This window comes from Mesitornis unicolor, unplaced genomic scaffold (assembly GCF_000695765.1).
Source record: "Mesitornis unicolor isolate BGI_N332 unplaced genomic scaffold, ASM69576v1 scaffold13825, whole genome shotgun sequence".
Classification (NCBI taxonomy): domain Eukaryota; kingdom Metazoa; phylum Chordata; class Aves; order Mesitornithiformes; family Mesitornithidae; genus Mesitornis; species Mesitornis unicolor.
In genome coordinates, this window is record NW_010183553.1 from 10,856 (window position 1) to 23,888 (window position 13,033).

At 48.0% G+C, this 13,033-nt stretch overlaps 1 protein-coding gene across 1 annotated transcript in view; it reads left to right on the forward strand.

Annotated features, from left to right (window-relative positions):
- MICALL2 (MICAL-like 2) overlaps positions 1-12,766 on the forward strand; it is a 23,599-nt gene extending 10,833 nt beyond the window's left edge. Inside the window, exons 4-17 of the mRNA XM_010184186.1 lie at positions 2,115-2,268; positions 2,927-3,055; positions 3,447-4,112; positions 4,314-4,489; positions 5,333-5,408; positions 5,719-5,834; positions 6,342-6,491; positions 9,264-9,319; positions 9,839-9,962; positions 10,545-10,635; positions 11,016-11,089; positions 11,433-11,547; positions 12,531-12,577; positions 12,669-12,766. Of these exons, the coding sequence (XP_010182488.1) occupies positions 2,115-2,268; positions 2,927-3,055; positions 3,447-4,112; positions 4,314-4,489; positions 5,333-5,408; positions 5,719-5,834; positions 6,342-6,491; positions 9,264-9,319; positions 9,839-9,962; positions 10,545-10,635; positions 11,016-11,089; positions 11,433-11,547; positions 12,531-12,577; positions 12,669-12,766 (2,072 nt within the window). The remainder of the gene's footprint in view (positions 1-2,114; positions 2,269-2,926; positions 3,056-3,446; positions 4,113-4,313; positions 4,490-5,332; positions 5,409-5,718; positions 5,835-6,341; positions 6,492-9,263; positions 9,320-9,838; positions 9,963-10,544; positions 10,636-11,015; positions 11,090-11,432; positions 11,548-12,530; positions 12,578-12,668) is intronic.
- The last annotated feature ends 267 nt before the right edge of the window (positions 12,767-13,033 follow it).

Consider the following 13,033-nt stretch of genomic DNA (forward strand, 5'->3'; position numbering starts at 1 on the left):
AGGGCTGATGAGAACACGGATTTTAACAAGGCTGAGCTTGTCTGGGAGGCTGTGCCAATGTAACAGCATCCATGGCAGGGCTTGTACAGCACAGCAGTACTCATATAAGGAAGTATTAGAAAATGACCCCCCTAACTGGCATAATTGTGATAGCAATTCTTTTGAACATAAAACAGGCCACAGAGCTGCCAAAGCATTATATCCATGTACCGAAGAGTTTATCTGGGCTCACAGGAGCATTATTGTAGACTACGTTTATATTTGGCTTTAAGCTCATACAAAATGAAATAATACAATAAACCAATTTCACAGGTTCCTCCAGAGGAAACTTTAGAAAGTGGGACATGAATGACTTAACTGGTTAAGGTGAATCTAGATGGATAAGACAGATATGTATTGGAAATGTCCTACGTCTTGGAAAGAAAGCACAATTCACTCTGAGAGTTGCCTCAATATCTAAAGTCTTCCCCCTTCTCCTCCTCTTTACACATTTAATCATGCTTACTCTCTCCCTTTTTTTTATTTCTTGTTTTAAAACCACGCTGATTGAATTTGAACAAATTCCACTGTGTTTGTGCCAAGTGGTGGGAATCTGGGTCAGTTTGGGGTCTTTACCCCCTCCCCCCAGCATCTTGCCTACCACGTCATCAAGCACAGCGCATCTTTATACTCTCTAGTGTCCCACAAAACACTCCGGTTGCGTTCCTGTTGCTGGTGTGAATGTGCATATCTGAAAATGAGCCCAGCCAGGAATGTGCCCTCTGACACCAAGCAGACTCCTGATACCATAGTCATGCCCTTCGAATGGGCTCCAGCAGGACCATGAAATAAGCCGGACACAGAAGGCTGGAGAGGGCCAGCAGCCAATATTTTATTGACGTCAGGTGTTTACAAAAGAGCAGAGCTGAAGCCACACATTTTGTGCTGGGCTTTGGTAAGTCGATAAATGGCACAAGTGGGAAGTGAGGGGGCAGCCCAAGTCTAAACCATTTGCTGGGTCGGCTGTCACCAGTCCACTGATGGCTGCAGTAAAAAGTCCCTGGGTGTTTATTTGGATAGTGAGCTTTTTTGAGAAAAGACTGCTGGGAAATGGGCTTCCTCTCTGCTCCCTGTGCTCTGCCCACACTCTCTCTGTATTTACTGAGAAGGGTATAATCTCTTTTCAGATGGGTGGTCATTTAATTGGTCACTCTTAAAGTGAAGCTGTGGTTCAAATATCCCACAAGGAACGCAGAGACATCTCATTCAGAGTAGGAAGTTGTGCAAAAATAACATCTCCATGAGATGGATGAGGGGTCTTGTCTGTAAAAGCTGTGCACAAAGCCTTATTTCCCAGAGAAGCCTCCCTGCACTTCTCAGGAAATCATTCCTGTCCTGACTGAAATGTATTTGATTTTCTCTTTTCTCTGCTTGTTGTGAATTTAGAGGGTTTCTCTTTCATCTGGAAAGAGGAGAATTGGGCATTTGCAGGCTTCTTGAGACAAGTCCTGATGGTTTCTGCATCAGCACCACCATAGCACCTCCAAGTCTCTGTCATAAATTACCTGGTTTTAGTGGTCGTTTCTGCATTCGACAAGCGTGTTTGCTCCGTGAGAGCCCCAGCTGGGATGTGGAGTGGACACCCACAGCAGTGAAGGTTCAGGGTGTGTAGGAAGTCTGGAGCACAGCAACTTGAATGAAGCAAACCCTCTGTGCTTCAGTTCCTTAGCCATAACACCTAACAGCAGTGCCTGTTGCAGTGGTGATCAGTTCCAGCCAAACTGTGGACCACATACAAACCCAAGGTCTTGTTCACACCATTGACCAATGGTGTTCTGTATTTTTCCAATTTTTCATTCCTCTCCATGGAATTCCCTGAGAAGAAAAAAATTCAGAAGTCTCAGCTACTGGATGATTCCAGTGTGTGTTGGTAAAATTCACTTGTCGCCTCTTGCCCCTCACCCCACTACAGATCTGCTTTTGAAGGAAGCCTGTGTCTCCCTGTATGCTTTGCATGTTATCCATCAGGCACTTCTTATATTGTTATCTTATGTTGTAATCTTATATTGTAAATAACTCCTAAGCTCATAGGTTTTACTTGTGTTACCTTAAAATCTTCACTTTCGTTCTTCCAGTTGGAGGCATGGCTGGAATCAAGCGTCCTTCCTCCGAACCTCATGAGCAGCCACGTGGGAAGAAAGCTGTTTCAGACTCTCCTAAGCCAGCGCCTCCAAAACTACCTCCTGCACACCCACCAGCCAGAGCTAAGCCAAAAGAAACCTCCCTGGTAAGAAATGAGTTTTGGGATGTTCTTTATACCTTAAATCTGTTCAGTGAGCTAGGGAGTATTATGCTTGTTCAAGGCTTCTAGTGGTCAGTCATTAAACTTTCTCTCATTATGAGGGATTTAAACCAGAGGTCTGGTTACTGCACAGGTTCCAGTGGAAAGCCCTAAGCTTGCTGGGATTCTTCTAGTGATGTACAGGACATAGGTGTCTTAGGACATGGCTATGAAGTTCCTAGATCTTGAGGGTAGAGATTTTTAACAGAATGTATTAATTTTGGTAGAAAACATTGACTAAATACTTGGAAACGGTTTTGAAGCAAAGTAGAGACAAAAACGGGATAGAAGAAGGGAAGCTTCTTTCTCACCAGGGTAAGGACCTTTCCCAGCTAATTAAAATCATACACCTTAGCACTTCAGTTTCCATGGGCAGACAAAACACCCTGATCACCACCTCTGGCTTTGTGGGAACAGGTTTCCCCTACTCTATCCTCCCAAAGGCTGTTCCATTCATATGAACAAGGAGTTAGAGAGAGCAATAATTTTCTGGATATCACTTCTCTGTCCTAACCAACTGGCTGTGCATGTCAAATGTTTACCCACCTGCGGAGGTTCATAGCTGTACCCAGGACCGTCATGCTGTGTGCTCACCCACTGCTTCTCCCCACAGAAAGGGGTCCTGGCAGAGAGCGGGAATATCCCCAGCAGCAGCTGTGGGATCTGTGGGAACCATGTGCACCTGGTGCAGCGCTACTTGGTCGATGGAAAGCTCTATCACAGGAACTGCTTCAGGTATGGCTCTTCAAAGTGGAGGGCACAGAGCTGTGGGTCACAGAGGGGCAGACTCATTCCTTTGGAACTGGAGGGGGAGTGGTATAAGGCACTCAAGGTGTTGGAGGATGTTTTTGTCAGAGAGGAGGCAGCCTGGGCCTGCACTTCACCTGTGCATAGGGGGAACTCTTTCCACAGGTCTGTTTTCATCCTCACCTTTCCTACTCCAGGCCATACTATAAGCAGCTCTGGTTTTGGTACCTGAGGAATGTGCACGCAGGGTCTGCTCACTGCCAGAGTGGTACCTTCACCCTCCCTGTGCTGGCAGTGGAATTCCTCTTGCACTGTCAGCTGTGTGTTGATGGTCTCCCAGTGCTCTGGAGGATGTTTCCTGAGACTTTCTTATTCACAGGTGCAGGCAGTGTTGGAACGTGCTACTTCCTGGAAGCTACAAAGCTGGGCCTGAGCCTGGTACATTCATCTGTACCAGCCACCAGCAGCCAGACTCTGTCCAGATCTCTGGTGTACGCAGCACTGCAAACAAACCTGAGAGCACCCCAACCCCTACCGCTGCCAGGGCATTCCAGAAAGCAGCAGAACCCAAGAAACCAGAGCAGGTGTTGAAGACACCCAGCCAGGAAGGCCTTGCTAATTCAACCAAGCCATCTGTTTCATCTTCTGGCTTCAAAAGTGTAAATACTCCTTGGTCCTCTTCAGCTGTAAATAAATCAGATGACTGCAAAGGTACCCCCTTGGGAAATAAAACATATCATCGTGAAGGTGCCCCATCAGGGCCTCTATGGACAACCTCCACAACAAAAACACAGCAAGCCCGACAAAATTTTTTTCAGTCATTAGAGTCCTCCAGCAATAAAACCTCTGACACTAAAAAACAAGTCCTGTCTTCTCATGGCCCCGCTAAAACTGCCCCTGTGAGAACCACTCCTGAGGTCAGTCCAGTGAATGCTGCTGAGAAGGATCAGGCACGTAACCATATTATACAGGCCCTGGCTGGATCAAACACCTCTCCAAACAGGCCAGGAGGACTCAGTTCCACTGGCTCCTCAGCATCTAGCAGGTAAGTACTATTTCTTTTTACTCTCAAGATGATCCTTGGGATAACTTTGAAATGTCCTTGCATCTTTCTTCCCTTTTCTCTGACTACTTTTGGGGCTGAGATTTAAAGTCATGTAGAGGGATTCATCCAAGTCTTTGGAACAGAGGCCAATAAAAAGGTCTGTCCTTTCAAAAAGACTCATTATGTTGCTATTTTTTGCAGTGGCAAGTTTTCTCCCACTGGTTCTCAGTGGCAGAGTCCAGCTCCAAAAGCACAGCCCAGCAAAACAGGACACACAGCACTAAAACAGGAAAAGATCACAGACCCTCTGCCCAAGAGCCAGACTGCCAGCAAACCTGTTGACTCTGTGCACAAGCCAGAGCCAAAAGGCATCAAAGGTGAGAATGACTGATTCACAAACGGCTCTGCCTGGAAACAGCGTGCCAGCTTTATGCCTTTCTCTTGGACCAGTACAATGGATGTGTCAGTGCCTCCTATACTTTCCGTTTGTGCCACCACATGAAGGTTTTCTGAGTTCTGGGGCTCAACACACCTCTGTTTGTCCCTGTGCAATTGCTCCCTCTAGCATGGTGAGTTCTCTGAGGATCTCCAGGTATTTGGAGTTGTACTAGCTGTCATCCAATGTTGGTATCATGGTGGATTTCAGAGGCTTAGGTAGACTTTTCCAGATGGGAGACCTTGCCAGAACTGATTGCAGTTGTGGCTCAGCCAACTTCCATCTCTGTTTTGAACCAAGCTTCCACTATGGTGACTGGGCTGAGGGATGATGTTCTGGGGCTATCCAGTGTCTCCACCATTTCCAGAGGGCCTCTCTTTTTTTGGGCCAGAAGCAGTATCTGTCTGCAGTTTGCTGTGAGCTTGTGGGTGTTTTGTCCCCCCACCCCCTTCCTGCCCCATCCTCTGGTCTCCAAGATCTGAGCTGTTTGTGTTACATTGCTGTCAAACATACCTGTTCATTTACACGGTGGCTGTGTTTCTGTAGCTGCATAGTGTTTAAAGCATTTGAGCAGAAAGGGGTAAAATGCCACCAAAGTTATTTACTACCTGTTCTGCATGAATCTGTCCATGTTAAACTTGTTGAACTGGTGCTGGTTTGCTGCAATAACATCATGGTATTTATCCCAGTACATGGCTTACCTCCTAAGATCCTCCTGAGACAAAAATCTGGCTTGTTCATTTTTATTGGATCTGATATTATCTTGCTGTGTCACTTCCTTTAGGAAGCATGAATGTTGGTGAAGACAAGTCTGAGAGCCCAGCAGACTGGAGATCTCGGTTGAAGCCTGTAGCCAACAAGTGAGTGTCTTGGAGCTGACGGGTGGTCATGACAAGTGAATGGGGATGTCTGCAGCTGTGTTTGTTTCTGCAGGTCTGTGTGCACGTAGGAGGGAAGACCTCCTGTGTTTTAATATGTATATTTTCAACAGTTTGATGGAAGAGGCAAAGGCTTTCATTTCTGGGGAGGGAAAGTGTATTTCAAATTGCTGGACTCTGATTAGAAAAGTGTGACCATCCTGGATGGAGATCCAGCCCAGGATGTCCAGAAGACTTCCTGATCAATTCTGCAAGAGGGATGGTTTCCTACCTTTGTCTTTCTTCTTTGCAGAGACCAAGGTGGCTCTAAGCAACCTACTGATAACTCCCAGGTGGGAACAGGGAGCCCAGCACACAAGGAGACAAAGCCAAGTCCATTAGTTGTCCCATCAGCAAAGCAGGACTCTGGTATGAAGGATATAAGCTTTGCCTCCATTTTGCTATTCAGGCAGGGGAGAGGTCTGCAAGTCACATAGAAGGAACATATTGGAGATTGTGCCTTGCTTTCAGGGATTTTTGCTCTCTGCACCTGTTCTGGCCATGTGGTGCTTTAGTTTGGAGAGCCATCCTTCCCCAGGGAGAGGGACCCGGTCTCCACAGGGTGCCCTTCTTCTGCAAGACAGATAGCAAGATTTCTCTTACTCTTTCTTTTATGAATGAGTAATGGTGAGAAATCTTGGTGATGGTTCCCAACAGTTTATTCTTCTCCTCCACCCTTCTCATACTCTGGCTTTGTAATTGATTGTTTCTCTCTGTTTCCTTTGGGCTTGTGCCCCTCACTATCATTAAAAGAGAAGAACTAGGACTAGAAATTAAGGTGTCTAGTGGTGAGTGCCATCGATGCTGAGCAATAAAGGGATTTCTATGAGATGAGGGTTGAAATTCTTTACCCCAAACCTGTCTGTGCTTCTTCAGCTTCATCTGGTGGATTCATGAAGAAGAAGTTGATACCCAGCTCAGATCTTATCAGGAGCTGTCAGAATTCAAAGCAATGCTGGGAAGACACTGGGGGCTCTGTCAAGAAGGAGGAAGAGCGCAACCAGTGGAAGAAAAGCACTATCACAAGTAAGGTCTCTTCTGTCTGCCTAAAGACACTCATTCCTCTGCACTGTCAGGGGACAGCCTGAGTGGTCAGTATGGGAGATATGTTCCTGAGTTTTCTGTGGCTAAGCCTGTGGCTGTTGTCATGGGGGAAAAATCTGTGTCATTAATTTTTATTAGCCAATTTGGCCTAAGCAGGAACCAGCCAGGCCAAAGAATTCGGTGGGAAGGGAAGAAATTAAAGTAGGGATTTGTCAGGGTCACTGCCCTATCATTCTTTAGACTCAAAGCTATGAAGAGGACCATCTCCTAATTCAGGGGACTGGGATCTAGTTGATGACTCTGTTCCTCTCCAGTTAAGTGACTTTGGGAACTGAAAGGAATGCAGAGGACTGTCAGCCAGAGTCTCCAGCTGGCAGGACACAGAGTAGCAGCAGCCAAGGCTGCTGGTTCTTGGACTTTAAAAGACGTCCTAGCCAGTTCTGACCAGTTTGTATCTACCCTTACTCCAGTTTCTTAGTTCTGTATGTTCAACCACAGCTTTACTGCGTACCTCTCCTCTTTTGCCCAGTTGTCTTTGTTCCTACATATCGCACCATAATGCAAATGAAATTTCCTTGAACTAACATGATGTTTGCTGCTGTCCTGTTTGCTTGGCTTGTTTGTTTTCCCCTTTCCTTACCCTATCTGGCTCTGTCTTATCTGTTCGGACTAGAAGGTCCTCACAGCAGGGCTGAGCCCTGCTTCTGATATTTTTCTCAGAGCAAGCAGGATGGGTCCTGGTGGCTCAGTGGCCTCATGCTTTAGTATTGGTTAGCTGCTTCCAGCATTGTCCTTTGCCTTGCAATTCTAACAGCTCTGAAGCATTCAGACTCCAATCGTGTTGTCTGTTTTAAAAGTTTAGCATACCTCTACTGCCATCATTTTCCCCAAACTTTCCATCTCCCTTTTTCTCAGACTCAGTCCCAAGGTTCAGCATTACATCTTTCCCAGGAAGCAAGCTGTTAAGATAAGGGAGGCTGGCTTTATAGCCATCTTTCTAAAGCTTAATGACTGCCATCAGGGAGTCCCTGCTATGGGAAACTTTCCCAGCAGTCTCCCCCCATTTTTCAAGTGTGTGCAAGTCTGCCATCTGAAAGGCAGTTCTCTTGCTGCTGTCACTTGGCCACCTGTGGATTAAGGACAGAGTTGTTGCTGCTCTAAGTCTTTACCTCAGCACTCAGAGAGACACTGTGAGCCGTCATCTGCCATTCCTGCCCTTAATCCTGCGTGCACTGTGTGGGACTGTGGATGGTGAGCATTTCTGTAGATCATTAGTTTGTTTTGGCATAGGTAGTGTTTTCTGTTGAGAAAAGAGGCTTCAGGGTTTTCTTGCCAACTGTCCTACTTCTAGTTTGCAGGCAAGCAGCCAACCCATCTTGTGTCTGTCAAGACAGAACTGGAGGATAATAGGGGATATCAGACCCTGAGCTGGTCAGGAGAGCGTCATTTCACTGGCTGTTCCACTCCAGTGACCTTGGCTTTCTCATGATCAGTGGTGCAGCTTTCTGCCTTGGTTGGAGATGCTGCTGATACCAGCCAGAAGAAGCCTGGAGATGGAGGGCTGAGCTGGGAGAGGGAGGTGTTACTCGGTCAGCAGCAGAAGGCTGCTTGTGGCAGCCAGGTCCCTCTTGGAGAAACCTTGAAGAGAGGTGTGAGTCACAGGTGGCGTGCAGGGCAGCAAACCAGCAGCATCCAGAGGGAAGAGTAATCTGATGGAGGCCAGCAGTGCAGGGTCAGCACAGCTGATTGCCACATCCAGCGTCTTCTCCTTTTGCACTCTTCCTAGAAAATGCAATAGAGCAAGGACTGGGCAATCAGACCTGTCCTTGAGCTTTTGCACGACTCAGTATCAATTGTCAGAGACCCTCAGGAGCCTCCCCTACTTTGTCTGTCCTGTCTTTCTCCTTGTGCGTGCTGAGCCTGCACTGCTGCTGCCTTTCTTACAGCCCTGCTCTTTTGATACTAGAGTTTTCCTTCCTATCACATTATCCATGTACTCCTCTGTTCTCTCTCTGTGGTAATTATCCAGCCCAGCCCCTTGGGTATCTGAATACCTCACACTCTTCTGTAGTTATCCTTGCAGCACAGTTGGGCAGAGGAAGCTGAAGCACAGTGGAACAAACACACATTGGTTAAGGATTGATTTTAATAGGCGTCCAGGGCCTAAATAACGCTGTGTAGTGAGGCCTAAGGGACTTCTCACCTAGGAAGTGTTTTGTGGAAGGAATTGAACCTTAGTTTTCTGAGACCTACGCTAAGGTCCCCTAGACCATCTTTGTTTCATCGGTATTTACTGATACTTATTTGTACAAGAGCACTAGAGGGACATTTTAAAGTATGTCTTGGTGTTTCCTGTGACAGTAACCCAGTGTTTCTGTTCTGTACTTTGGAAGCTTAGTAAGGGGTGGCTTTTGGCCCAATAAATAACTTTGAGTTTTAACAAGATGATGAATGAACATGGAATTCAGTATTCTCGGGTGCAGTCTGTCAGGTCACACCTGAATTAGGTGAGTGCCTATGCCCTGGGGATGCAAGCAGCACTCTCTGACTGGAGGGTATCTGAGTGAATCAGGCTGTGCTGATTCCTGCAGCCACAGCTCTCGCCTTAGTCTAGTGTGCGGATGCAGGTGTGTCGTCAGCGCCCTCTATTGGGTGGTAGGGACCTGCTGTGCTCTCTGGTGGTGTAGGCACTGTCCTACGCCACAAAAATATTTTTAAGTTTGTTGTGGCATTTATTTTTTGTTTCCCTTTTAGTTAAACCCTCTGTTCCAAACACCATCCAGAGCCCTGAAGTAGTGTCTCCAACCAAGGTATGGCTGGAAACCAGGTGTAATGGGCACAGGCTGGGGTTGCTGGGTGTGGTGTATATGTATATATGCTGGAGTGCTTACCCAGAAATACCTGAGATTTCCTTACTGGGAGGGTTTATTTGAATTCCCAGGGAAAGGGTGAAAGGCTCTGGGGCAGAGACAAGATGAAGAGACTGCCAGTTACCTCTCATGCAGGGGGGCAATAGAAGCTGGAATACAGCAGAGCAAATCAAAACTCTGGTAGACATTGTGTCTCCCAGCAAAGGAGGGGGAATGTCTGTGGATTGACAAATATGGGTAAATGTTATCACTCACAGCAGATGTATCACAGCATGTAATATTGCAGTGGCCACCACTCTGTTGTGAGCAGCCAGCTCTGAATCTCTGCTGACTTGGCCCTTCCAGGACATGGCTCTGCAGTTGGGCTCCTTGTGTCATTGCCCGTCTCTGTTGGGGCTGTGACCTTGCTGGCAGTCTGAGGGCACTGAGCTGTATTTGATCCTGCATTTGTTTTCCTAGCTGCACCCAGACTACCTCCCCGATGACAAGATCCAGGAGAAGGTGCGTGACATCGAGAAGCAGCTGGATGAGCTGGAATTGAAAGGAGTGGATCTGGAGAAGCAGCTGCGTGGCTGCGAGGGAGGTAAAGAAGGCCAGGGGCCAGCTCTGTTACAGTGGGAAGCTGTGAGGCTTGTGTCCTACCCCTGGGCATTCTTGGCTCCATTTCTAGAAGCTCATGCTACATGTGAGGTTGCCAGGTTGCCAAAGGTAGTTGGGATAAATGTAACAAGATAAAGCCCTGGGAATTTTGAACCATCTCTGGCTAACCTATTGTTTGAGCAAGGTCTTGTGTTTATTTGGCTGCGGATCAGGGAGTTTTGGGAGTGGAAGGCTGCTATTGATCTGGCTTCTGGATCCCAAGCCAGACTGGCCGTCATGGCTGGCTCCAATTTCGCAGGGCTTAGTGAGTTCATTCATGGCAGAGTTGAGCTGATGGCATGGAAGATGAGCTGGGTGCCCTGTGGCAGAGTATCTGTGAGCAGCTTCCTTGAATCTGCAAGGGGTGATCTGCATCCTTTCCCTTCTACCCAGGAGTACCAAAGATGAGCTGTTTTCACTTGAGGTTGCTCACATAAGTTATCTCAGGCTCTCCCTCAAATGATTGTGTGTTTAAGCCAGGGAGCTCCAGCTTCTGAAGGAGTCTTGCCCTTTGTCTCCTTTGCAGATGAGTCTGAGGATGCCCTCATGGTGGATTGGTTCAAACTGATCCATGAGAAACAGCTGCTGCTCAGACAGGAATCAGAGCTGATGTACAAGTAAGTGCAACCAGAAGTTCACCCGTCTGCTTCTGCACTTCACCTGTGAGCAATAAGCAGAGAAAGATAGAGAATGTGGCAGCCCAAAAAATAATGTGCCAATTGGTAGGGTGAGGGAGGGTTTGAGGATGTCTCTGAGAGAACTGCCAGCATTCTGAGGTGTTAGCTGATGGGCCTTTGAGCACTGGTGAGCACCCAGGGTCTGTGATAAGTCTGGGGGAAAGGAGAAACCTTGCAAATACAATGGAGGAAGATTTCCCCCAACCCACCTGTACCCAGGTGGGCAGCAGTGCAGAGATGAGGCTTTAGCACAACATGAGAAGGGTCTGGCCCTGAGGCATGAAGGGACAGCAGCTCATCACTTCTGTGGTTCCTTCCAGGATGAAACAGCAGAAGCTGGAGGAGCAGCAGTGGAACATTGAGACGGAGCTGCGAAACCTCATGAACAAGCCAGGTAAGGACTGGCTGCACTGAGAGTCCTGCTGGCCCTGGCTGTATGGAGCCTGCCACTTCAGTGACAGCCCTGGGATGGCCTTCAGATCTGAATGACACTGCCAAGGATCACAGTTTCACTGAGGGACTTCTCTTGATTGCACTGTTGAGCTGTCAGGAACGGATTCCCCTTAATATCCAACTCACATGTGCCTTTGGAGTGAATGTAGGATGTGGTCCTGAGCATGAGGATAATAAAATTTGGGCCTGTGAGAGGCACTTGCCGGAGCAGGGGGAGAGGCTGGAGCCACAGCGGGGAGATACTCACCTGTAGCTGTGACATGGGCTTCCTTTGTCTTCTGCAGAGGAACTGAAGACACCCAGGGAGAAGGAGCGAGAGAAGGAGCTGCTGGAGTTGTACCTGAACACAGTCAATGATCGGAATAATATTGTGGAGTGCCTGGATGAGGACAGACTCAGGTGAGAGCCCTCAGGTGGTGGGAGATGAGCCAACATCAGGGATGATTTCCATGGTACTTCCTCCACTGCCCAGGCTGTAGGGGAGGATGAATGGCTGTAATCCAGACTTCTGCTCCATGAGAGGTGGGTGGTGACCTGTCACCAACCATCTTGTCCCAAATGCTGCTGCTGTTGCTTTTGTGACAGCTCTTGGAAACTGAGATCAGAACCACAGCCACGTTCAGTGCTCTCTCAAGCTAATGCTGCTCTGAGGACAAGGGCTGTGAAAATGCAGAGGGCAGGGGGAAGAGGGGGAGAGGCTGGAGATGGGGAGGATGGAGGCAGCATGGGAGCTGCAGTAGGACTCTGGGAACAAGAAGCCAAGAGTGTCTCTGCTGCAGCAAGTGAGGGAACAACTGTAGCTGAGAGTTGGATCCTCTCCAAGTTCAAAGGAAGACTGCAGTGTCAAGTAGCTGGATTTGTGCCTCTCTTGCTGAGAGCAGCCTCCATTTCTTGACCTCAAGGCACCAACTCCAGCACGAGGGTTCTAGGGGCATTAGCCCAGGCTTTTTGCTCCGGCCTTGCCTGGGCTCAAGGAGCTGGTGGTGTGTTTGTCCCTGATTTCAATGAGCACATCTGCAGCACCCCAGGCTATTGGTGTCTTACCCTTATTCATCTCCTCAGGCTAATGGTGTCTCACAGCTCCATGAACTGGGATGATTCATAGGTCAGCTGGGGGAAGGGCCTCCCTGCTGCAGTGCTGGACTGCCATGGTCTGGAAATCCCCACATAGACCCTTGCTTTCAAGGGAACCAGATGCAATTTGCTAATGTCTAGGACTACTCTAACTGTTCTTTTTATTCCTGCGCTCTTCTCAGAGTGTGCTGTGGAGGTTGGTAATTTCTGACTGGGGAAATAACAGCAGACTTTGCATGGTTTTCAGTGTCTACCACCTTATCATGAAACGTGGCAAAGTTTTCTAATGCCACACTGTTCCATTACAGAGAGCAAGAGGAGGACCAGATGTTGGCAGACATGATCCAGAGGTTGGGTAAGGGCCCCTTCTATTTTTATGGAGCAGCACTGGGTGGCACTGGGGCTGTGGGTCTCAACCTGCTCTGTGTCTGCTCCCTCTCCTGCAGACGGATCTCTTGAGAGCCAGGAGCCAGAGAAGAAGAAGAACAAGTTCCGCTTGTCCAAAATATGGAAGCAGAAAAACAAGAGTAAAGATCAGGAGTGATGTTCCTCCGTCCAGTGGCCCAGAGAGGTCCATCAAAGGGATGTTCCTTCCACACTACTGCTTTCCTGGAGTTGTGCAGGACTGTAATGAGGCTCTTGGGTTCCCTGATGTGGTGACTGCAGGTTTGTGGACCAAAGGAACAGTGTGAATCACCTCTGGCCCAAGAATACCTTTTCCAGAGGATGAACTTTTAAGACATTTTTCCTTCCTTGGATCTAGCTCAGAGCTGCCTTCAGCTTTGTTGGCAGCTCAGGAGGGCACAGCTCA